This window comes from Paramormyrops kingsleyae, chromosome 9, assembly GCF_048594095.1.
Source record: "Paramormyrops kingsleyae isolate MSU_618 chromosome 9, PKINGS_0.4, whole genome shotgun sequence".
NCBI lineage: Eukaryota > Metazoa > Chordata > Actinopteri > Osteoglossiformes > Mormyridae > Paramormyrops > Paramormyrops kingsleyae.
The window spans coordinates 17,733,059-17,760,246 of record NC_132805.1 but is presented as its reverse complement, the minus strand read 5'-3'; the positions used below and the strand labels follow the sequence as shown (position 1 = coordinate 17,760,246).

At 43.3% G+C, this 27,188-nt stretch overlaps 1 protein-coding gene across 7 annotated transcripts in view; it reads right to left on the bottom strand.

Annotated features, from left to right (window-relative positions):
• The window catches only part of LOC140592642 (cytochrome b5 reductase 4-like), a 116,616-nt gene that overhangs the window by 45,655 nt on the left and 43,773 nt on the right, over nucleotides 1-27,188 (bottom strand). For 6 of the 7 annotated variants that reach the window (XM_072716486.1, XM_072716490.1, XM_072716489.1 and 3 more), the window contains 2 exons: nucleotides 12,608-12,730; nucleotides 11,351-11,491 (listed from right to left, as the gene is read on the bottom strand). The exons of the other annotated variant lie outside the window; for it this stretch is intronic. In XM_072716486.1, the coding sequence (XP_072572587.1) occupies nucleotides 11,351-11,491; nucleotides 12,608-12,730 (264 nt within the window). The remainder of the gene's footprint in view (nucleotides 1-11,350; nucleotides 11,492-12,607; nucleotides 12,731-27,188) is intronic. 7 annotated transcript variants of the gene reach the window in all.

Genomic DNA, 27,188 nt, shown 5'->3' with positions numbered 1-27,188 from the left:
TTATTGTTTGGATTTCTAGTACAAACCTTTTTCTATGTTCAAAAAAATCAGAAAAATGTAACCACAAAACAGCATATAACTTTAAACTTACATTGATTAGCAATTTAAACAATGGAATAAACTATGTGGGTGCGGTTATTAACTTTCAAAAGTAAAAAAAAAAAAAAAAAAGTTTTCTTTTTGTAGCCCCGTTATTGTTTTTTATGGGCATTATCAACCTGTGTCTTCTCTCCTTGAGAGTAGCAAATCTATTTATAATTTTATCATGGTCCAATTGCTCAAGGACCTCTTTCTCGATTGCCATAACTGCCAGTTGATGGAGCCTGCACTGACCCATTGTTCTCCTAAGCCAGATGTGGAGACGACGAAGAACACTGAAAGACCTCTCACACGTACAGCTGCTAACAGGTACAGTGAGGGCAACCTGGATGACAGATTTCAGTGATGGAAACATGTCAGAATCCAACAGGTTATACACTGAAATCATGTCCTGTGGAGCAGCACCAGCTTGCTTTTTACGTGTCAAAAAGTGCCTTGCTATCATGACTTCCTCTGTCTTTAGATCAATGTTGTAGTGGTGTGCAAATTCTGCCAAATGTGGATCAGACAGGAAGTTTTCAGATGTTGGACTACATGCTTGAATTCCTTTAAGCAATGCTGCATTTACAGCAGAAAAACGGTTCTCCAATTCAGTTACCATTCTATCCAGACATGGATATAGTAACTTTGTTTTGAGTTGTTCTGCATCTGTTCTGATTCCCCTATGGGCACCGCAAGCTGATTCAACAACAAAATCATCCATTCTTTTGGTCTTCTGTCTCTGCCCAGGAAGTTTCTCCTCAATTATGATATGATTATCTTCACTCAATGCCTTTGCTCTGGCATACATATCTGCAGCAGTGGAATCACTGCGTTTTTGTTTTAGTGCATCACAAACAGCATCTTTGTATGCTAATGCTTGGGGAAGATCAATAGTCTCTTTTTGGAGGTATTTGTGCAAGCCTGCCACTACAGATAGGAGATCCTTGAAAAGAGTCAACAAATACACAAATGAGAATTTGCAGATTTTTGATTTCAACCCCACTGCAGTAGCCGTGTTGATGACAGCCAGGCATTCAATGATGGCAGGCAAATTGTCAAGCACAGCATTCACTGTGCGAAGCTGGCAGGCCCATCGTGTATTGGACAGCTGCACCAGTTCACATGGTTGCAATCCCAATTTTGTTTGTGCTTCTTTAAACTTGTGGTGACTAACCAAAGACAAACTAAAAAATGAGTAAAGATTTTCCAGCAGGCTAAAGAACTCTGTGGCCTCAGTAATTCCTCTGCAGGTGTGGCACAAGACAAGGTTCAACTCATGAGCATAACAATGAACATATATAGCCTCAGGGTGCCTCTCCCTGAAAAGAGATTGAACACCTCCAGCTGCTCTACTCATTACTGCTGCCCCATCATATGTCTGAGCAACACACTTCAACTGAGCAATTCCTTCTTCTTGTAATTTCCTCTCTAATGCTTCTGTTATTGACTTGGCATCAAAACTTCTCATCTCTGTCAGGGACAGAAATCTCTCTTTAACTGTTCCCTCAGTGACATATCTCACACAGATCGCTAATTGTTCAGTGTGTCCATCTCTGGCCTCATCTGCCATAATGGCAAACATTTTTGCCTCATGCATTTCTTTGATAATTGTTGATGTCACCTCTTTTGAGCAGCAGTCTATCATTTCGTTCTGACTGACAGGGGAGAGGTAGGTGCTGTTTGATGGGGGAGTGTAATTTTGCAAGAAAGGATCAAACTTCTGCAAAAGCGCCATGCATTCCATGAAGTTGCCCTTATTATGACTTTCTGCTGTTTCATTGTGACCCCTGAATGGAAGCCCCTGCTTCCCTAACATGCAGGTCACAGCCAGAATACGTCGCATGTACTCCCTTCTTTGTCTAATTTCATCAGCACTTGCTGCTTCAATCTGCTGTACAACATTTCCTCGTAATGAACTAGCCTTGTAACTGTTCCAAGAGACTATACAGTCCTTGTGTGATTGAGTCCCCTCATGCTTGAGAAATGCGTTGAGTGCCTTTTTTCAGTTTTTGAATCCACTACTCACAAATACATCATGCTTCAAGTTCTTACCAAAGACACGACAAGCAAAGCAGTAGGCAGAATCTTTTTTTTCTGAATACTCAAGCCAAACAAAAATCTGAAACCAGTTTGACTGGAATGATCTTTTTTATAAGCCAAAGTGCTCCTGGGGATAATAGTGCAATTTTGGCTGTTTTGGGCCTGTGTCCTTTTCACCCAAGTCAAACTGATCTAAAGATGCAGCTGCTGTCTGTGCTTTATCGGAGTACATTTCTTTTTCTGCATATATGTCCTTCTCTCTCTCCTGACTTATGTCTTCCTCTTCTTCAAGCTCTCTCTGTCCCTGTACTGTGACTATCATGTAAAAATATATATGGTAACTTCATTTATATTTTTTACCTGACCAGACACTGTATCCAAACCAACTCTGTTCACATTCTCACCTGGATCATGATCTTGCCCTTTCTCTACTGTACCTTCTTCAATCTGCACTGCCTCAACTTCACTCTTTTTTTGCACCAACTTTTCTGAGAAACCAAAGCATGAATTCTACATCATGTGACTGTGAACGACAATTAATAATTTGTTGTTTAGTGCCAATAATGTCAAATATTTATGTTTATTCTTTGACAATACTCCTGCTTTTTGGTGCAATGACTTCAATCAATGTTGGGAACACAGTATTAATGTGCATGAGAGGCTGCCCACGTTCTATTCTTACCTGACTGCTGCTCATTTGGTGACCTACTCCCATGTGACTTGAAATAGTATTTTAGTGTCATAAATAAGACAGTAGGTTCTACATTCAACCCCTTAAAACTTTATATCTACTAGGCTATTTATTCTAATTCATTAATATAGACAAACATTGTTTTAATGTAATTAAACAAAACATCTTTTTTATATCATTCTTTTTTTGTTTCTATTCATTAAAAAAGTAACTTTTTCTAAATCAAAGTGACAAAAAACCCTACTCTAAGGCTAATAAATGTTTTTCACGATCTGGGACATTCTTTAATACAATACAATATTTATTTTTTTTTTAAAAAAACAGGATTTTTCTATCTCTGTAAATCACACTGCTATGCATTTAAAACGAGTGCATTGAATGCTGTCTGTCACTGTTTTTAATCATTTGTGTGCATAACTCCATGGCAGTTAATGCCATGCACTGTGTAATGTTTTATATAGACAGTTAGGTTATCCAATTAAAACGGCAACAGCATCATTGTTTTATAAAGTAGACTATAGATTAATAGGGTATGTATTGAGGGCTTCATTTTCGCTAGAGGAAACAGCTGGTGTGATGACGTAACACAGCGAAAATTTTGACATTTTTGTAAACTGTATTTATGAAAAAGGACTGCACTGATGCAGATATAACAATTTATCGAAAAACACACACCTTGGCTTAATCCTCGCTCTGTGATGCCGCAGTCTGTGATGCATCAGTTAAAGACCGCGCTGAAAGACGGGGCGGAGCCAAAGTCTGCCGCCGTTTTCATATGAAATTTAAAGGGGACGTGGGCGATCACCAATTTGAGTAAAGTTTATGGAGAATTTTTAGGGGGGCTGAGTACAAATGTTAGGGGGGCTAAAGCCCCCCTAAAAATGGCCTAGCGACGCCCATGGTATATGCAGTGTTTGCCCTTCTTTCCCAAGACCTCTGCAATTTGCCCTGGCATGCTGTTAATCAACTTCTGGGCCATGGACCCAAAATGTCGATGTTTTGTTCCCTCAAGCCACTTAGGTATCACTTTTGCCTTATGGCACGGCACTGTCAAGCACAAAGGCATTGTTCGTCACCAAACTGCTTGGATGGTTGGGAGAAGTTGCTTTTAGAGAATGTATTGCTACCATTCTTTATTCATGGCTGTGTTATTGAGAAAAACTGTTAGTGAGCCCACTCCCTTGGCTGAGAAGCAACCCCACACACAAATGGTCTCAGGATGCTGTACCATTGGCATGACAAGACGGATGGCAGCGCTCAACTTTTCTTCTCCACTTTTTCAGATGCCCCAAACAATCGGAAAGGGGATTCATCAGAGAAAATGACTTCCTCAGCAATCCAATCCGTGTACCTTTTGTAGAATATCAGTCTGTGTCTGATGTTTATCTTGGAGAGAAGTGGCTTCTTTGCTGCCCTTCTTTACACGAGGCCGTCCTCCAAAAGTCTTCACCTCACTGTGCATTAAGATGCACTCACCTCTACCTGGTGCCATTCTTGTGCAAGCTCTGCACTGGTGATACCCCAATCCCACAGCTGAATCTACTTTAGGAGATCTTTGGACTTGCTGGACTGTCTTGGGCACCCTGAAGCCTTCTTCACAACAATTGAACCTCTTTCCTTGAAGTTCTTAATAATCCGATAAATGGTTGATCTACGTGCAATTTTCCTAGCAGCAATATCCTTGCCTATGAATCCTATTTGTGTAAAGCAATGATGACTGCTCATGTTTCCTTGCAGGTAACCATGGTTACCCAGAGGAAGAACAATGATTTCACGCACCACCTGCCTTTTAAAGCATCCAATCTGCTATTCTAACTCAATCAGCATGACAGAATGATCTCCAGCCTTGTCCTCATCAACACTCTATGTTAATGAAAGAATCACTGAAATGACATCAGCTGTACCATCCTTTTGCCTTTTGTGGCAAAATGGATTTGAAATTGGTTTTTTTGGGAATAAGTTCACTTTCATGGCAAAGACAGACTGATCACTCTTCATAACATTCTGCAGTCTATGCGAATTGCCACCATAAAAACTGAGGCAGCAGGTGAAAATTAATATTTGTGTCATTCTTAAAACTTTTGACCATGACTGTATCCCATTATGACCCCATCCCTTACTCCCAGACCAGTATATTTACATAAAGCATTTAACTTTTAGTTGAATTAATTAATGCATAGTTAATACAATAAAGTGCCAAGTACAGTAAAACACATTCGTTAAAATGGAGCTTTTTAATTATCCCATAAGGTCAGAGAGATAAAACCTTTGAAATTAAACTTTTAAAAGAACTAAATTAACTTTTACTTACCAGAGAATAACTTACTAATGAACTATGGAAAGCTAAAATAAAGCGAAGTTGCTTTTGGGAGGCCAAAAAACCACAAAAAAAACCCTCTCACAGCAGGCTACTGCCGGAGCAGGAAAAATGTGGAAACTGTCCTCCGACCCCAACTGGCGACCGAGCAAATTACCGATGTTAGATGATATTGCCCTGCGGATATTTGCTGCAAAGTTACGCGGACACAAAATGCCATTCAGGCGACACGCACATCCCCAACTCACTGTCGGTAACACTCCCTGTTTATTAACAAGAACAGACAAGCACTCACGCCGACCAAAAAAAACAGCCACCCACGTAAACTATATTAGCAAAAAAAAACACGCAAATATACTGCCAAACAATCCCAAATAACCGTTGCAACACACCACGTGTATAACACTCTCTCAATGCAGCAATCCCAACAGCCTCTGCCTGCTAAAATCCCGCTAACAATGTGGCATGTTTTTTGGTGTTAAGCCCTACCAGGGTAATTATTGTTAAACAACTTAATCTATAAGAAAACATTTTTGAAAACTGAAAGAAGACAAAAAATAAAATATAAAACTACACCTAAAAACACAAAATGGTAAATGGTAATGGAAAGTTTTTAACATTGTGTAAACACAATGTTGCTTCATAAACTAATTGAAAAAAATTTAAAAAAATGTCAAAAACTTTCCATTACCATTTAAAAATACTATTTAGCTGAAATGATTTCCTCCTTGATGGAAATCATTCAAGGAAATGTAATCCAGTTTACTGTATTTAAAAGGCCATAAATAATACTTGTAACACCATTTTGAGTACATAATCTGTGCTGTGTATTCATGTTAGATTCTCTAAGGACAGGACACTTAAAATAGATCTACAACTTTCAGTCTATCAATAGAAATACATCCTCTATAATTTCTACAATTAATGGATGGATGAACTGGAAATGTGGAAGCCAATAAATGTTTTTACCTAGTTCATCCATCCATACATTCATCACCTTCTGCTTGTCTGGGGTTCGGGTCGTGGGGGTAGCAGCTTCAGGAGAGATACCCAGACTTCCCTCTCCCCAGCTACCTCTACCAGCTCTTCAGGGGGAATGCCGAGGTGTTCCCAGGCCAACCGAGAGATATAATCCCTCCAGCGTGTCCTGGGTCTGCCCCGGGGCCTCCTCCCTATAGGACATGCATGGAAAACTTCTCCGGGTAGCTACCCAGGAGGCATCCGCACCAGACGTCCAAACCACCACAACTGGCTCTTTTCGACGTGGAGAAGCAGCAGTTCTACTCTGAGACTCTCCCAGATATCCAAACTTCTTACCTTATTTCTAAGGCAGAGCCCAGACATCCTGCGGAGAAACCTCATTTTGGCCTCCGGTGTTCGCAATCTCATTCTTTCAGTCATTACCCATAGTTCATGACCATAGATGAGGGTAGGGACGAAGATGGACCAATAGATTGAGAGCTTCGCTTACCGGCTCAGTTCTTTCTTAGCCACTTCGAACTGGTTAAGCGCCTGCAAAACTGCAGACACTGCTCCAGTTCATCTGTTCAGCTCTCGATCTTGCCTACCCTCACTCGTAAACAAGATACTTGAACTCCTCCACTTGAGGCAGTACCTCCTCCCTGACCTGAAGAGGGCAATCCACCCATTCTGGCTGAGAACCATGGTCTCAGACTTGGAGGTGCTAATCCTCATCCCCGCCGCTTCACACTCGGCTGCGAACCGCCCCAGAGCACGCTGGAGATCCCCAGCAGATGAAGCCAACAGGACGACATCGTCCACAAAAAGCAGTGAGGCAATCCTGAGGCCACCAAACCGGACACCGTCAACACCCTGGCTGCGCCTAGAAATCCTGTCCATAAATATTATAAACAGGACCAGTGACAAAGGGCAGCCCTGGTGGAGCCCAACCTGCACAGGGAACACGTCCGACTTATTACCGGCAATGTGGACCAAGCTTTTGCTCTGTTCATACAGGGATCGAATCGCCCACAATAGTGGACCCCGACAGGGCACCTCGGGGAACCTGGTCATAAGCATTTTCCAAGTCCACAAAACACATGTAGACTGGATAGGCAAACTCCTAGGCCCCCCTCCAGTACCCTCGCAAGGGTATAAAGCTGGTCCAGTGTTCCACAGCCAGGACGTAAACCGCATTGTTCCTCCTGAATCCGAAATTTGATTATATCAATCTCACCCTCCTCTCCAGTACTGCAGAATAAACTTTCCCAGGAAGGCTGAGAAGTGTAATCCCCCAGCCACCAGGTGCTCGCCAACGGGCCCCTCCCCCCAGGCCTTGCTCCACCCTAGTCCGGGCAAGGGAAACGAGGCCTTGATAGAATTCTTTGTTATAGAGGTTTTTTTCTTTTTTGGATTGCTCTTTGTCTGGCCCCTCCCCTGGGACCTTTTTGCCTTGGGAGGCCCTACCAGGGGCTATTGCCCCCAACAACATAGCCCCCAGGGTCACTGAGGCATGCAAACCCCTCCACCACGATAAGGTGACAATACAAGGCAGAGCCTTGTCGTGACACATAAATAGGTTTAGTTTCAGAATTATCATACATTCCACTTACATGCCAATGTGCCAACCAATTAGGTGGTTGACTAAATTTATTTGTGTCTTAATGTCCATTTCTTAAAATGTTGAGATAAAATTTATGTATTTGTGTCTGAAGGTCCAAAACTGTCTTCGCAGGCTGAACATTCTTTAGATTCCATAAGCTCAATTTATTATTTTGTGGGCACATTAATTGTGAGCACAATGTAATTCATTGTGCACACAAATTAAAAAAAAAAAACTGTCTGTGGTCCCTCCAAAGCCATGTCATACAGATATATACAGATTGCACTGTGATTTTTCTTCTGGGATTATGTTACTGCTATCTAGATGTTTTTGGCTGTACACATACAAGCTCCAGTGGCAAAAAAACTGGCCTACAGGCACAGGGAGGTTTACATAAAATCTGTATAATGTACCAGATCCCAAACTTGTCAAAACTAAATACTAGCAAACAAACAAAGTTGTTACAATAGCAAAAATCTTTATTAAATAGTGCAGTCTGAAAAATATGAGACACATTAGTGCAAAGCAGGACACAGCATTTTATTTTTCAATACAGGGTAATCATGTAATATACGAGATGGGTGCAAACTGTAATCTTCACATTGAATGAACAATTGAATAAATGTTACATTTAAAGAACGCTTTTCAATACACCCAAAGTGCTTTACAGAACCACTGGGGAGCCACATCAACCACTACCACTGTACAGCACCCACCTGGATCAAAAGATTCCCAGGGATCTTTTATGACCTCAGAGAGTCAGGACTTCGGTTTTATGTCTCATGCAAAGGACTGCACCATTTTTACAGCATAGTGTCATTGCACTGGGGCATTGGGATCCACGCAGAAGATAAGAAGGCCTCCCCTGTTGGCCACAACAACACCTATTCCAGCAGCGATCCAGCCTTCCTAGTTGGTCTCTCATCTAAGTACTGGTCAGTCACAAACCTGCTTGGCTTCAGATGGAGTAGCTGGTCTAAGCTACAGGTGTTATGGCTGCTGGTCCAACAGACTTAATTGCATTATGTTCTATTTGCACAATAAAGATGCTGAACAAAAAAAGAACGTTCTTAATTACAATATATACACAGGATTAGCTATAATCACCAAGAACTGTATTTACGTGTTTAATGTTTTTAATGTTTTTATTTTAATGTTTAATATTTTTTTAATTCCTGGCTTTTTCACTTGGAGTATACCAATTCCTTGTCCACAAATTAACAAGGAATATTGGTGAATAAGTAAGTTCCTCATGTCTGATGGCTGAAATTATATTGTGACTAGCTAAGTGTGGTTAATTGCTTTTCAGACAAACACACAAACACCAATGATCCAAAACATGATTACCCCCAGGTAAAGCGAAAAAATGGTGTGTGTCAAGGTCTGTGATGTATTAGATAGTAATTTAACATTCAAAACCCGTAATTGGAATGCAGACGAAGTTAGCTGGCATAAAAATAGGAGTGAATTTGATAAGGGCCAAATTAGGGCTGCACAATATCACATTGCGATATAATCATGATTATATTTCACATGCACAATAATCACGAGGGCTTCAGATGATGGGCATAAAATTTTCCTGGATGTCAGCTTTTCGGTACTATACAGATGTAAATGAAGAGCTTTGGGTAAATAAATTCGGCATATGTTTATGTTTAAATTCAGTTAGCAGCCCATGCACTATATAATTGCAATGTGATATCATGCAGCCCAAGGCCAAGTCATTATGGTCAGATTTCTGGGTCACAGCATCTCCAAAATGGCTAAGCTTGTAGGGTGCATACTGTTGTCCATGGTGAGTACATACTGAGTGGTTGGGGGGGGGGATAACATATCCTGCCTGTTGTTCTTTTTCTGACTTTATTTATTGCTGTGTTCTCTGCTTTTAGATACATATACTGTTCAGTCATTGATCAGCTATGACTGATAGAAACTTATCGACTAAATTGACTAATAAACCTCCGCTTCAAAGCATTATCTTGGCTAATATTCAATCCCTGGATAACATGTTGGATGAACTGAGAGTCTGGTTGACTTTTCAGATGAAAAGTTGGAGGAGTTGCAACTTAAAACAATGCCCAGCCTTTTGCAACGTATTGGCTATCCAACACAGAGATTGAAAACACTGGATATTGTATATACTTCTTCCAGGACAAATACAATGGCTTCTCTCCTCCTCCCTTCCGCAAATCACATCATGCCTCCATTCTGCTACTGCTAACATACAAGAAGCAGCTTCAGCAGGAGAAACCCACACTGAGAACTGTGCAGCACTGAACTGGCCAATCGGACTCTGTGCTGTGCCATTGTTTCTCTATCACAGACTGGCAGGTTTTTCGTGATACTACAAGGGGCGACATGAACTTCTATGCATGTTACTGGCTACATCAAGAATTGCATTAATAATGTGTTCCCCAAAATCACTGCCTACATCTACCCTAACCAAAAACCATCGGTAAATAGAGAGGTACAGCCTAATGCCAGGACTGCTGAATTCAATCCTGGCAATTTGGACACAAAAAATCCAGATATGAACTCATAGTCATGGTCAGGGAAGTCATAGAAGTTCAACTACAGATCCAAAGTTTAGTCATATACCATATTACCACAGTAGTACTATACTGAATATGTAGAAGTTGCATCACAGATTACAAAGCAATATCAAACCCACAAGTCTCCTTTCCACCCAGACAAGCTAAATTCATTCTCTGCTCATTTTGAATCTCACATTACCCCTCAATCTCGCATTGACGATCACAGGAGTAATATGTCACAACACACAGTACACCAAGCACTGCTGTGTATGGAAAAGATATGGCAATCATTTTTGAGTTGTCATAATGAAAAGATCAAGTGTCTGAGGCTGCCCTTCTCTTAGATATTTCTGGTGTGGTTTCAGTTTTGGCATGATTTGATTAATTGCAGATCTTCACTGTCAAAATGTGTTTGCAAAGGTTAAGAATCATCTGTTAAAAATCTTTTTGACTTCTAATGGGATTCAGTGTCTGAAACTGCCCTTTTTTGCAATCATTAGGTGGCACTGCTACTTACTTACAGTTTGTCACCCATAAAATATGCCTGAAAAGTTTGGAAATGATTACAGTTACTGTATTCAAAAGACCAAGTGTTTTCTACAGCTGCTGTTTCCTTCCTTTGCTGCCACACAGCACTGGTGCTAAATTTTGGGGTAAATTTTGTCTGAAAATCAAACCAGGTGTAATTCCAATGGCAGCTGGTTAACAGAGGGTGCTAGGGAGCTGCCCTCCCTGGTTTAAGAGACTTTTGATTTTTCTTTTTAAAATATATATTCTTAAACAAACAATATTTACTTATTTTTGAATGGGTAAGTGCTGAAAATGCATAATTCTGGTGTCATTGGTTTCAAAATTTTCTCACTTGCAGGTTGCCAATGAAACAATGTGTCTCCAAGGCTTGAAAAACATCCATAAAATACTTTTTGAGCTGCACTGCTTCAATTTTAGTGTGATCTGTCTCAAAATTTAAGCAGTTCCAGTTAATCAGCAAGACATTTTTCCTGCAAGGTTTGAAAAAGGTCCACCAAAGACTTTCATATTCAGAGTGGCCTCTATAAGAATATAGCTACAGAATTAATGGCCAAGGAAAGGCAGGGGACGATCGGGGTGTTTGTTTTTTTTACCTTTGACGGTAGTTTTGAGGTAGACATGTTCACCGACTGGAATCTGCATGACTGTACCAGGTGGCATTTGGAAATGAAACACACTGGTGTCATGTGTGACGTGTGTTTTGGACACCAACACACACTTCCTGTAAAAGAGGGCTTCAAAAAGAAAAAGAAAAAAAGCTGAATATTTTTATTAGTGACACTTAAACTTACAGATACATCAACAAATATATTTCAAATTATTAAATATTAAATATATTAACAAGAAAATACCACAAGATGCAAATAAACAGCAGCATAAATACAGCACACTGTCACACTGAAATACAGGGTTTGGACAATCAAACTGAAAAACCTGATTTTAGATCACAATAATTTATTATGGTGTAGGGGCTCCTTTTGTGGTCAAAAAGTAGTATAAATTCATCTTGGGAATGACAGATACTAGTCCTGCACAATGGGCAGAGTGATTTTGAGCCATTCCTCTTACAGAAAAGGGGCCAGGTCACAGTGACTGTGAAAGTCATGGGAGATTTCACTTTCATGTTCATCAACCACTCTTACTCTGTGTATTGGTGCACAGAGGACACCAATACACAGAGTAAACGTGATGCCATGGATCATCCTGATCCATGGCCTCACCTTTATGGTATAAATTTTGAACTACACTGTGAACATGGTCCTCCAAAATGGTTCAGTAGTCCTTGACAGTGACGCGGCCATCTACAACAAGTAGTAGGCCTAGGAAATGCCATGATATTGCAGCCCAAATCATTACTGATCCACCTTCATGAAGCACTCAGGGTACAGGGAAATACAGTGAAGGTTGACTCATCAGAGAACAAAAAATGTTTCACATTATCCACAGAGAATGAACAATTTGTTCCAACAATTTTGTTGGAAATAGGACAGTTGAGGTGCGCATTCAATTCTGCAGTAAGTTTGGCAGCTGTGGTTTTATGTTTTTTGAATACAATACACGTTAGTGACATCCCTTTCAGACAGCTTCCTCTTGTGTCCACAGTTACTCCTGTTGGATGGGGTTCATCCTTCATGGTAGTATGCCAACATTATCCTGGATACTGTGGCTGTCGATACACCACAAGGCTTGCTGACCTGGTTACAGATGCACCAGTGTGACTTGCACCAGGAATTTGTCCTTTTTAAATCTCTCATGTTTTGTGGATTATAATATTTAATGTACAGCTGTGCTACTGCTCGGCTAATTAAAGTTGTGAGATGGGGTGCACTGTGATATGCTGTTTGACTCACCGCAATCCTTCCTGTGAAGAAATGAATCATGGGACTCCAAGGGCTCACCCAATTTGGCCCACTGACCACTGGAAACTTTGTGCATGCAGACTTGCACCCTTCCAACTGCACTAGCAGTATGAACTGAAAGCAAATGCACAAAAAGATTTGCATTGCAACTTTTCACATCTTTCATACTCCTCAACTGATCACTCACAGCTCTGAATCTGCTATAGATCAATACCATTCAGCAGCTGGAACAGAGTCACAGAAAAACGTCTAGACCTGCATAACATCCATTTCCCAAAGATTTCTGGACTGAGATTGTAAGTCAGTTTTGAAGAATCTAAAAATGTGGTAAGAGAACCCAGAGAAGCTTTATTTGGGTTGCTGTTTCATAACGACCTTTGCGACTGATTCCATTTAAAAAAAAAATTCCATTAAAAAATGCCAAAATTTAAAATACCACACTTTAATAACTTGTTTGGTAAATACCGTTGGTTCATAGACACATTATCATCAAAATAATGTAAATCGGGTCTAGATGATTTGTATATCCTCCTGAGACCCAAGGAAAAAAGTGTCCTTTAATTGTAGGTTATTTGTCTTTGGAGGAAATAAGACATCTTACAATTTAGATTTTTTCAAATTTATTCTTATTTTAATTTCACAGCATGTCCTCTTTAGTGCACAACAAGAATAAATACGTTTCCCAACATCAGTGAAAAAATAAATGCAAAAATACAATGTCCACTACAATGGACATAAATGAATAGATCGGGTCTCAGGAGGATATCATTGCAGCCCCATCATGGGTTCCACACAACCATTTTGGCATTATCAGTGTGTGATTTCAGAAGTACAACAGGTTGTTTATGAAGACAAAACAATAATACTTCCATAGTAAGCTGATAAGTAACTAAAAGATACCAGGTGGATCGTTGAGACAATACCCAGTCAGAGCCATTCACCAATTCATGGCCACCCCATGGCCATACCAGTCTGTAAGACCTATTGATGGGACATCTGAAGCCAAGGCTTCGAAGTTTTGTCTATGAAGGGGTGTGTCGGTGCACGGTAGGCAACTCATTCTCAGAGGATCACGTGATCAGCAGCAAACTTCATCTCCCATAGGGTACATTTGCAGTTTCAAATCCTACATAAACAGTCTGGTACAGTGTAACGGGTCCCTTCACTAGGAAAAGTCTCCAGTGATTTGTCACCGTGCTATGAACAACTATATACCCAATGGACCACTAAACGTGCCAAAAGGATTATGGAGGATCCCACACATGATTTGTATCAGCTGTTTCCCTCAGGTAGGCGACTCACTAAGCACCAAAACACATTTCCACAGCTTCATCCCCAGTGCCATCAGACTCCTCAACAATCCTCCTACTTTTAATCAACAATGCTCCATTTGCGCCACTGCAATGTTCATATTCTCATCAGCATAGACCCCTGACATTATAATTATAATTGCACATTGCATGTATTATGTCAGGCACTGTATGTTTCTGATTTTTCCCCAACTTTGTCAACTTTACATTGCACTATTGGCATTGCACTATTGAAACTTGCATAAACATCTGTACAATACTTATCACCTACCTTGCCTCTACACCGCCGGTTGTATATCATGCGTATTATACTTATTCTCTGTCTACATCCTGCCTAATTGTTAATTGTGTATTGTCATGGTGTCTCCAACTGCAGCAAGCTGTACCAACACTAATTTACATTGGCTTTGGTCATGTGACAATAAAGATTCTGATTCTTTAAGATAAGACAAAAGTTTTTTAACCAAGGGTAGACATAGTACTCTACAGACCTGGATACTGGCTCAATTAATGGACCTATGCCTAAAAAAAACGTACGTGGATGGGGAGTTACTAATGATTTATGCAATTTTGGCAAAGCATAAAGAATTAGAATTGTTTGGGAAGTCGTTTTTAGGTAGGGCCTATTTAAATTGATAATCTTCAAACTAACCATTACCACTTTTCAGGCAGCCATGAATTTCTTTTTTAAAACTGTCATTTGGATTAGAGCAATTCCAGTCCTGGAGAGCTACTATCCAGTAGGTTTTCTATTCTACCTGGCTTCTGATGAGTCACACCTGTTCGTGGTATTTACCTGAGAACAGGTGTGGCTCATCAGAAGCCAGGCAGTGTTAATTTTGACAGCATGTTTTGATTTTAGTTTAGTCTTAGTCTTTTGACAAAAATGCAGTTTTAGTCATCTGACTAAAATGCAATTTTAGTCATCTGATTTTTTTTTGTTTTAGTCTAGTTTTACTCAACAAAAATTACAGGATATTTAGTCAACTAAACCTGCTTTAGATTTAAATCTACAGTACATGCAGTCAAATGAAACTAATAGGTTTAGTCATAGTCTACATATGCATGCACACACACATGCACACAGATTAGTGTACCTCTATCCACTGTAGATTCCTAAAGGAAAAATCTGTAAAGCTGTCGTTATAGCATGCTATTTGGTTTCTAGACTTTGGTTTTGGAGATTTAACTGCAATTCTTAAACAGCTTTATATGAATTTATCATTAAAATATATAAATAAAACCAAAATTTGGGGTCTCAAACAAAATGCTTGCATATTAACACAACTTCATTCTTATTACAAAATTATATAGACAGACAGACATTCTCCCCATAGACAGACACACTACTGATATTGAATGTGCGAAGATCACAGCATCATCAGCATAGCCAAGATCAGTAAATCTATCTTCACCAGTAGATGCCCCATACCTGCTGGACCCCATGATCCTGCCCAAAACCCAGTCCATGCAAGCACTGAACAGAGTAGAAACAAGAACACACCCCAGTTGAACCCCAGAATCAACTGGAAAGAACGTGGAGGTTCTTCCTCCACTCTGCACAGCACTCAGAGTACCAATATACTGGCCAGCCATGATGTCCAGCAACTTTAGGGGGATCCCGCAAAGTCTCAGGATGTCCCACAGGGCCAAACTGAAACCCAAGTGCCACCATGCAGCGGGTGACGCCTCAGCACCACACCAGCCCCAATCCCCAACAGGCCTGACCCTATTAGCTCTTCGACAGTTTCGACTCTTCCAGGGATGAAGCTCCCGAAGGCTTTCTCCCATCCCCTTCATGATGCGTGCAACCTTCCTGTGGGCAGCTGCAGCAGAGCTACTCCCACAGAGAGCAGAAGGTTGTCATGCCTGTTTGGACCTACCTGCCGTGAAGTGTTTTATGATGGCTGGAGTGCCAATCCCACTACCAACCCCCAAATTTTTTTCCTGCAAGTTGGAGGACTGTGTGTAAGGCCACATGCAGTTCAACATCATATCCATAAATATAAGAGTTTTATTACCTTCTAAATAATTTGTAGGGTTTGCAAACTACCCTAATATTTTTGATATAACTAATTCTATATAGTTGGCAGCCCTGGATCATGTGGGATCAAAACCGGGGGCACGGAACCCTACAAACAGGACAGATAAAAAGCAGAATCGATGTTAATGCCAGCACTGGGGAGCCCTTTTATACAAGGATTAACGAGGGAGCAAAATGTGGGGCAGCTGGGGTGAATCACACAAGGGCAGAAACGAGAGGTAAGACAAACACGAAACAGAATGTTACCAGACGGAGCGGAGTGGAGCAGGATTATGCCTGACTGGGTGATTTCCTGATGGTGCCCAAACTAGTGCTATCCAATTACAAGCATGCATACAAGCCCAGGGGAGAAAAAAATCATATTGATTTAAACATTTTGATTTGATAGGAAGAAGACATGTAACATCATCTTAAAGTTTTAACTGTCCTCTTTAAGATACAACGGGAATTTACAGAGTGGCATGAGCAAAAATATAATGTCCTCTACAGGGAACAATGATGAATTACTGGACCTCAGGAGGTTATCCTATATCTTGTTTTAAAAATATATATCGGCGGGGGGGGGGGGGGCATGCAATGGCTCATATGGGGGGGAGGCATGGCTTATGAATACCCCCCATAACGCCAACTCTGCATTAGTCATTTGGTGTGTGATTCAAAAAATCATTTGCTGATGATCTTAAATCATTAGAAAAGGCCTGTAAAAAATTGCCATCATTAACACTACAAAAAATTAAGGAACGCAAACCCATTATCTAAGTGGATTATAGCTAGCTGATAGGGCTGTCACTTTTTTCAAAAATCAAGTTCGAACGAATTTCAAATGTCTCACAATTCATTCAAATACAATCAAATACCTGTGTGGGAAAAAAGCAACACAAAATCATTCTTTTCAGTATTTTATTAACAGCCCGTACAACTGTATTGTGAGGATCTATTTTGTCATGCATCTTTATTCCAAATAAGGATGCGTTAGGATCGAAGGTTGGTCCGCCAAGTACGGTAAAGGTTAATTGCGTTTCTGACCTGCTGTTAATAATAAACAGTTAGAGTTACGGGGTCGTGTCTGTCTCCTCAACGACATATGGTGTCAGAAGTGGGATTATGGCGAAGTTTAATCCCCCAGAAAGTTTTGAGTTTAGTCATCCTGAACGCTGGTCGGAATGGAAACTGCGCTTTTCCCGCTATAGGATTGCGACCAAACTAAACAAAGAGGATGACGATGTGCCGGTCTGTATGCTCCTCTATGCACTCGGAAAAGAGGCTGAACAAATATATAAAACATTCACTTTTGAATCGGATGAAGATGACACTTACGAGACTGTGCTAGAGAAGTTAGACAGCTATTTTGTGCCTAAAGTAAATGTGATCCACGAGCGAGCACGATTTCATCAACGTGCCCAGAAGCACGGGGAGTCTGCGGAAAAGTATATCCGTAGCCTTCACGAACTAGCCGACACATGTGAATTTAGAGCGGCGAAAGAAGAGAATATTCGTGACAGATTAGTTATCGGAATTTTAGAATTTTAGGCCTACTTGGACACAGAGAACTGCAGGGCCCAACCAGAAGAGGTAAGCAGAGCCTGTTATATCAAAATCTGCACATTGGATATGCCAAATTGAGCAGTTTGAAGTGTCCAGGGGCCCGTTGGTAAATTAAGATGGAGGAGAGGTTGCACGCACTGTGTTTATACAGTATATTGTGTTGTCTATGTATTGTGTATGCATTGTGTCCAGGTATCGTGCGCAGAGAAATAGAACCTTAAGGAGCAGAGGGTATGGGACCCACGCAGGGAAATAGAATTTTAAGGAGCAGAGGGTACGGGACCCCCACAGGGAAATAGAATTTTAGGGAGCAGAGGGTACGGGACCCCCGCAGGGAAATAGAATTTTAGGGAGCAGAGGATATGGGACCCACGCAGGGAAATAGAATTTTACGAGCGGTAGAAAAGCTGGGTGGGAGACCCAGGGAATTCAGGACCCCGAACTCTAGATTGGGAGGAGGGAATAAGGTCCCCCTCTCTAACAAAAAAAAAAAAAAAAAAAAGAGAAAGGGTGAATCAAAGCACCAGCTTGGGTGCAGTTGTACTGGTTTGTGTGTGAGCAGGGTTGTGGGTTCTTCCTGTTCAGGGTGCTCGCCGCTCGCTCTGTGTTGGTTGAACTTGCCCGTGGCTCTGCTGTCACTGCTTGCGGTCTTACAGTTTGTCAGAACCGAAGGGGAGTTCTCAGCAATTGGACGCCCAAAAGCGTGCCAGCCCGGCCGCACCCGCTGACTCAGTACGGGCAGGGCCGGCAGGTACCTCGGGCGTTCATTACAACTGCCGAGCAGGACCTCGCCTGGGGTGAGTTCTAAGAACACCCCTAGCTTGGACTCTCGGGAGGGTGGGTGACGCCTGAAGGTTATTTTGCCGGCCTTGGTCGAGTCAGAACACCGGTAGTGCGGTCGATAAGCTGACTCCCACCTGGGTTGTCTCAGTTGTGCGTACAGAACACCCCCTTCCAAGTTGACATTGCTGGGGATCGGGGGAGGTTTCGGCTGGGAGCGGGCCTGTTTGACTGGGATTGAACTTGTGTGACGTGCCCTGTTCAGGGGGGACACAACAGTAAGCTGCTCTGAATATAGTCTTATTATTTTAGAAGTTGTTGATTTACGTATTGGTGGTGTTTGTTAGTAGGACATTCGACTAGGATAAGGAGGTGTACTAAGTGTGGGTGGCTGAACCCACATCCGGAGGCAGAAGGGCGGCTAGACAAGGGATTAAAACAGTCAGGACTGATTAAAAATGGGAGCTAGATGACGGGGGATGGGCGCCCCCGGAAAATGCAGTGTGGAAGCCACTAGTAAAGCAGATCCAGGTGGTGAAGGAAGCTATAGAAGGGGCAAGTGGTGAAGGAGATAAGGATAAGGAGGTAGCTGACGCCTGGGAGCGTATGTATGCAGTGGTCCGGGGTGCTGGACAACAGATAGGAGACAGGCGCTCATTGGGAGAGCTATTGTGGAAAACGGAGAGAGAGCATGCTAGGCAGAGGGACGAAGCAGCACGCCAGAGAGCGAGCGCTAATTTGATGCAGAAGTGGGGAAAATAATTACGTACGCAGTTTTGGGCTAAATCGGGGGAAGCCCACGTATATGTTCAACAGATAAGTTGCAAGTAAAGATGTATAAAACAGAAATAAGTACAAAGTAGAAGAGATCAAGTTAGCAGGGGTCTGGATAGAGCATTTGTGCATTTCCATAAAACGTCATTGACAGTAGTGGAAGTGCGGGTTGGTAAATTTAGAACTTTGATAAATCTTAAAATAATGTATTTGAATAAAATATTGTGATTAATAGATTTTATGGATTATAGAGACTAAGTTTAGAGATAAAGGGTATTAAACTACATCTTTGTGAGAAAAATAACAGTTTATAGACAAGAGGTTTTAGTATATGTGTACCCGTAGATAATTGGGTGCAGTGTTAGGGATTTTAGTTAGGAGAGGAAATAAGTAGAAAATAAATAATAATAAAAAATAACAACAAATAATTTAGAGCCACACATCAAGGTGAAGTAGCTACAGTCAGGGAGAGAATTCAAAAAAAAAAAAAAAAAAAAAGAATAGAGCATGAGTTGACTGTGAGGAATTCTGTTAATTTTTAGACAGGAAAACAGTTCAAGTGACAGTAGAGTGCAGAAAAGCATTAAAATGCAGGCCCCGGTAAAGGCAGCAGAAACACCAGTACAGCAGTTGGGGAGAGAGCACCCCCTGCTTAAAGCGAGGATAGAAAAGATGTCTAAAAAGTGGGGGAATAGAACAAAGGCCCTGGTAACTAAGTGGCCTAAAGGGGGCACATGGGATGTGGCAGTGTGTGAGGAGATGGAGACTCTGATAAAGTATCATAAGGCTAATAAGAACACAGAAAGGCGTAAAAAGAAAAGGAGTGAGGAACTGGAGGTACTGAGGTTATTTAAAGCAAAGGGAGAGGCCTGGAGAAGGGAGCAGAAAGCCATGAGAAAGGCACTAAATGAGAAGAAGGGGCGTGAGAAAGAAGAGATGAGGCAGGAAGAAATATGGCCACTGTCATATCAAAGTCAGTGTCCGTTAGTGGAAGCCCCCCCTCCTTCATACAAGGGTCAGTTTCCAGTAATAGAGGGGAAGGTAGAATTCAGAGGTGAGGTGACACAGAAGGATGAAGGAAGTAGGGAGCAGAAAGGAACGGCAAGTTGTTTAGATGGATACAGGGCAGTGAGTGCATTGCTGCGGCAGGCAGTGCAGGAAGGACTGCGAGGGAGTGAGAGAAGAACAGAAGGCCAGGCATGGGGCCTGAGAAACAAGGGAGTGAGATAAAGGTGGGGTACGGAGCAAGTGGTAGTAATGCAGAAGGGCTGGTGCATCTGCTGGACACCCCTAACCCTCCATCTAAAGGATGGAGTCAGTTTCAGGAGAAGGAGACAGAAACAGAGAGTGAGGAAGGAGTAGAGGAAGATAATGCAGATCATAGAATAGTGAGAAGCAGGAGGGCTGTGAAGCCCCCACCAGGGACACTCCGATGCTTCCGCTGAGGGTGAATGGAGCACAGACACAGTATGTGCCATGGGCAGGACAAGATCTGGAGGGCCTGATTCTCAGACTCCCAGTTCTGGCAGAAGGGGCCGGAAAATGGATAAAAGCATTTGAGGAGGAAACTATGGGTCGGCTCCTGGGGATGGGGGACATAAAGGCGGTTCTGGCTTGTGTTTTGGGGGTAGACGGAATGGAGAGACTGCTGCGAAGCAATGGCCTGGCAGCGGCGACAGGGACTCCTGTGAATGATGCATGTCACTCTGACGGTTACTGTGCTAACTGCTGGCATCAGCTGCGACTAATGTTTCCTCCACGGCTGAGTGTGGTTGAAATGAAGGTGGAGCCCATCAAGGAGGGGGAGAGCCCAGCTGCCTATCTGCAAGCTCAAGAAAAGCGGTGGCGCACTGAGAAGGAGCAGGACCTGCAGAATCCGGCATTCAGAGAGAGGAGAAGGACTTTGCTAAAGAGTGTGAGAGGGAACTGACAAAGAAATGGAATCAGATGCAGCTGGAGGAGCTGACCGCTAAAAAGAAAAAAGTCCAGGCACCAGTGGTCTCTCCAGACCCAAGCCCCGGGGGCAGCCTGTGGACAACCGACAGTCTCCTGTCGCTGGGGCCCCCCATGATACTAATTGGCCTCAGGTCCCTAATTGGAACAGAGTGAGTAGATACAATGGATGGGGGTTTCCTCAAAGGGCACCCATTTACCCACAAATTTGATGATCCCAGACTCTGGAGAGATTGGGGAACAGGCTGGTTCAGCTGGTGTGCTGGAGCTGTGATCAGCCAGGACACACCTGCATGTTCCAAAATCTTGTTTAGTGGAAGTTCAGATATGTTACAAACATGTAAATATGCCCATACTAATATTAGAGCATATCCCAGTGAATTTGTCAGGCAGAGATGCTTTGTGTCAGCTGCAGATAGACATACAATGTACAGAGGGGGGCGTAGAGGTGCTCAGTGGACAGTACAGCCTTCTGCGACAAAATTTGTTGTTCAATAGGGGACAGCATAGTTCATACGGGATTGAAGATGTTACTGATAAAGTTGGGGAAATTCTAGAACAGTGGGGCCCATTTATACAGGAACAATATAGCAATAGGCTGAATTGGACATAGAACAAACATACTTGTTTGTTGCGATGGAGAGATTTCAGTGTGAGGGAATGCAGGCTGCTACCGAAGGTGAGTTGGTGAGAGTCAGTGGAGTGAGCAGAGTATGTAGGAGACTTAAGAGGTTTGTGGCTGTGGAGCATGATAGGAGTGCAGTGTGAAGGGAAATAAAGTGTAGAGGAATGTTGGCAGGAGACAAAATGTGGAGGTTAGTTTATGATTTGTGTGCAGCGAAATAGTTAGTGGAGGATCAATCAGTGGGAGATCCCAGTCCTCACACCCTGCTAACAGATGTGCCACCCAGTGCAGAGTGGTTCACAGTTGTGGATTTGTAGATGGCATTTTTCAGTGTGTCCCTAACACAACAGTCACAGTTTTTGTTTGCGATCACCTATAGGGGTCAGCAGTTCATCCATGCGAGGATACTGCAAGGATGTGAACACATGCTTAGGGCAGATTTAGATGGATTGAATTTAAGAAGCACATTGCTACAATATGTGGGTGATCTGCTCTGTGTTATATACACAGGCACTGAAGCCACCGTTGCTGAAGGTCTTAGCGAAAGGGGGGCTTGAGGTGCACGAAGCTAAGCTGCAATACTGATAAGAACAGGCTGCATGCTTGGGGGGTGAGTTCAGCCACGGGAGGGGCCTTATGAGGCCTCTGTGTGGACACAAAGGGGATGTTAAGGACTCTGAGGGTCTGTTTCACGACCGTGATGGATTTTTGGTTGTGCCTTTGTCGTGTGGTTGACACCTTAATAATGCATGTGCATGGTCTTGACCATTGCGCAAGGGGGGAGTGCTATGAAAAGAAAAAAACAAGGTTTATGAGTTGAAGTTGTACATGGGGTGTCTAACTCAAATATACAAAGTTATTTTCAAGCAGGAAGAGGGGAAAGCAAGACGGCAAGAGAAGAACAGACACAGGAGGTTTGCAGGCAGGGTATGCAGTGGTGGACAGACAAGGCCAAGATTATGTAACCTTGAAGGCAGACAGACTGGGGGGAGCCCAGTCAGCCCAGAGAGCCGAGGTGATCGCGGTTATCGAGGCCCTGAAATTAGCAGAAGGGAAAGAAGTTACCATATACTCAGACTCAGCATATGCTGTAGGCGCAGTGCATGTGGAACTCAGCCAATGACTGAGGGCAGGATTCTTGACCGCGGGAAACAAGCCAATAAAACACGAAGCAGAAATGAGGGAATTGGCAAAGGCCTTGATGCTTCCCAAAAAAGTGGCAGTGGTCAAGTGCAAGGGACATGAAGGGTTAGGAACAATGGTAGCGAAAGGAAATCAGGCCGCAGATGAGGAAGCAAAGAGGGTCACAGGGTACGTGATGTCCAAACAGATGATCACGGTAGAGGAGGAAGTTCACCCGAATTACAGACTGACCCTAGAGAAAGCGTTGGGATTGAGACATGCGTTCGGAACTGTGTATCATCCGCAGTCCCAGGGAAAAGTGGAGCGAATGAACCAAACAATAAAACAAAAATTGGCAAAAAATCTGCGCGCAGACCAAAATGAATTGGGTTGACGCTTTACCACTGGCAACGATGTCAGTGAGGTGTTCCATGAACAGGGGGACCGGGTTCACCCCCTTTGAGCTCCAGACAGGCAGGCAGTTCCCAGGACCCCAGAAAGGGTTAACCTGGACCCCCGACGAGGAGGGGGAGCAAAATCCTAGAGCATATTATGATTGTTTGCAAGGTCTCGTTGCAGATTTCTCTAAACAGATCCAGGAGGCGAGACCAGAGAACCAGCCAGCCAAACCACACACGGCGGAGTGGGTCCTACTGAAAGTCATGAAACGGAAGTGGTCAGAGCCCAGGTGGACGGGCCCCTTCCAGGTTACGGAAAGGACGTCACACGCGGTTCGTCTGAAAGGCAAACGCGACACGTGGTTTCACTGGAGCCAGTGCGCGGCTACAGAGGACCCAGGGAGAACCACAGCAGAGATCCAGGAGGCCCTGAGGGAAGGAACCTAGAGCGTCAGTTCGACTGAACTAGACGCAACTCAGGTCTCAACAGAAAGGGCAGAATAATCCCCTGACCTGAGCAACCAGAGCAGGGTAGTCCACCCCTGCTCCAACGACCAGAAAGAACAAAAGCACCTCATCCACCGCCAGACAACGCTAGGACCAGGATGAAGATCAAGATAAAAAGGGGAATGTTGGGGGGAAACAAGTGTGTTACGTGTGATGCTTAAAATGCTTAAAGTGTTAATGATTAGTGGTTTGTGAGCCATGCCAGCCATGGACCCCGAAGGGGGGCCGCGCCTGTGGCGGGCTGGGACTGGAATTTCCCTGAAGCTCAGGGTTTTTGCCCTCCTTCCTAGGCTGGATGGACAGATTGTGTGTAGAACTCTTTGGAGTCCTAAAGGGGGGAGTGTGCGCTATGTTTGGGGAAGAATGCTGTACTTACATTCCCAACAACACAGCACCAGACGGCTCAGTGACCAGGGCACTCGAGGGTCTCCGGACCCTCTCCAAAACAATGCATGCACACTCCGGGATCAATAACATTTGGGATGCTTGGCTGACCTCAGCGTTCGGACAGTGGAAAGGCTTAATGGGCTCGCTTTTATTATCCTTTGCTACTTTTGCTGCGATTTTAGTTACTTGCGGGTGTTGTTGTATTCCCTGCCTGCGCGCACTGTCAGTTCGTCTCATCACTACCGTGATAGAGAAGCGGGATGGCACCTATGCGCGGATGATGCCTCTCCTGCCTGTTGGGCCGGAGAGGGGCACAGGTCATTTGGACAGTTTTGACCTACGACTCCCCCGCCAATAGGGTGATCTCCTTGCGGAGACCAAAAGGGGGAATGCAAAATTTCATAAATAAGGGAAAATATTACTAATCAGCATAATCAGGGTGATCTCCTTGCGGAGATCAAAAGGGGGAATTGAGGGAATAATTAATAAAATAAAGGGAATGATTCTATAAGGCTGTAACTAGTCAAAACAAGAACTGACTGGCGCGCCGGCAAGCCAAGGCTACCTAATCGGAACAGATAGGGGGGGCGACAGAGAACATCAGCGGCCCCTACTTATCTTTTAGCCTTCCAGAAGGCCAAGAACAGTACGAGCCGGCTGGAACCACACATGTGGTTGTCACGTACACGGAAGGTACCGAGAAAGGGGGGGGGATGCCCAAAGGGCTTTAAAAGGGATACAACTGATACATATGGCAGAGCCTCCTCCTGTACATGCTGAATGTATGTTAGATGGCCGCTCCCGGATTGCAATCTGTCAGACAATAAACCGGTGATTTGCAACTTCTCCCCGTGTCAGCTGTGAATCTCTTCTCATCCACGGACCCGGTGGAGACGCCGTGCTCCAACAGAAGTTGTCCGAAAAGCAACAGCTGATGGCAGATTTAACACTCGGCAAAGCAGTCGAGCTCATTAGGCAATCCGAGCAAGTGAAAGAGCATGTAAACAAGCAGACAGCATGCAGCACGCAGCTCAATGAAGTAGCCAGAAGCCGACAGCATCATGGTGGTGAGAAGGGTAGACCCAAACGAGGCGGGAACTTGCAAAACTCAAGTTCTAAACAGAATGGAAATTTTAGTAGGTTACGATGTAAAAGATGCGGAAGAAGCCACGGGAAAGAGGATTGTCCTGCGAAAAATGCAGAATGTCGAAAATGTAAAAAGAGGGGCCACTTCGCAGCAGTTTGTCACACACGAGAAGTTAATGACGTATGCACGTCACTAGATGGCGCCGTTGCAACACATTTCTTAGGAGAACTGAGGAAAAGTGTTGAAAGTAATAAGGCATGGACAGTTTCACTCCCTATACATGGAACGGAGGTGGAGTTTAAGATTGATACCGGTGCAGATATCAGTGTAATATCAGAAAAGACCCTTTAAAGCCTAAAGCACCAGCCTCAGTTAAAGTTTGCCAAAGTAAACCTGGAAAGTCCTGGTGGAAAACTACATTGTAAAGGACAGTTCATAGCCACAACTGCCATAAAGAATAGACAGTTCAAGTTCAAAGTGTTTGTAGTTACCGGACCTACTGTGAACAACCTTCTTGGTCGTGAGGCATCAGTTGAAATGGGTTTGATAAAGAGATTGGAAGACCTGAAGTCAGCCGCTCCTGAAGAGGTCGGACTGTTAAAGATAAAACCAATAAAGATCCACTTAAAGGGCAACGCTATCCCATACAGTATAGCCACAGCCAGACGTGTGTCTGTGCCCATGCTCCAAAAAGTCAAAAAGGAACTAGAGCGAATGGTTCAGTGCGGTATCATTGAAGAAATAAAAGAGCCTACGGAGTGGTGCGCTCCAATGGTTGCTGTGCCCAAGAAGAATGGACAGATACGCATCTGCGTAGATCTGAAACAGCTTAACAAGGCCGTTAAGAGGGAAAGATACATGCTTCCCTCAAATGACGATATCCTTCCAAGATTAGCACATGCCAACATTTTTTCACTTCTGGATGCAGCAAGTGGATTTTGGCAGTTGCCATTAGATGAAGACAGTGCTAAACTGACAACCTTCATAACTCCGTTTGGAAGGTATTTTTTTCCGTAGACTTCCGTTTGGCATTACTAGTGCCCCAGAAATATTTCAGAGGGAAATTTCTGAGCTGTTGAAGCATCAATCAGGAGTAGCCATTTTCATGGATGATATCCTTGTCTATGGAAACTCTAATGAAGAACATGAGAAAAGACTTCAAAGCACATTGAGGACGATTCATGAAGCAGGCTTGGTGTTGAATACAGAGAAATGTCTACTGGGACAAAACCAACTCCGCTACCTAGGCCACTTTATTTATAAGGAGGGCATACGTCCAGATAAGGCCAAGATTAAGGCCATATCGCTTCTAGAGCCGCCTAATAACACCTCAGACCTGAGAAGGATGCTAGGCATGGTTCACTATCTCGGCAGGCATGTTCCACACTTATCAGAGGTAACACAGCCTCTTAGTGAGCTGTTGAAGAAAGAGACAGCGTGGACCTGGGGCCCTGCACAGTTCAAAGCCTTCATCTCAGTGAAGCGTTTACTCACAGAGGCACCTGTGCTTGCATTCTATGACGTTACTAGATCCACTATAGTGAGTGCGGACGCTAGTAGTTATGGCTTAGGTGGAGTCCTCCTACAGGACCACGACGGAGTGCTGAAGCCAGTTGCTTATTGTTCAAGAGTCCTAACTGATGCTGAAAAACATTATGCCCAAATTGAAAAAGAGTGTCTTGCTGCTGTGTGGGCCTGTGAGAAATTCTAAAGATTCCTTTATGGTCTAGAGAACTTTACCCTTCAAACTGACCACAAGCCTTTGGTTCCACTAATTAATGCCAAAGATCTTAATTCAGTTCCACTGAGGTGTCAAAGACTGCTCCTGCGAATGATGCGCTACAACCCTGTAGCGGTATATGTGCCAGGTAAGCAGCTGGTGCTGGCCGACACACTCTCAAGACATCCTCAAGCGGTGGTCACTGCAGAAGTCTGTGAGATGATAAGAGAGGTAGAGGCCCATGAAGAAGCTGTATGCAATGAGTGGCCTATTTCATCCACAAAACTGGACATGGTGAAGGCTGAGACAGGAAACGACAG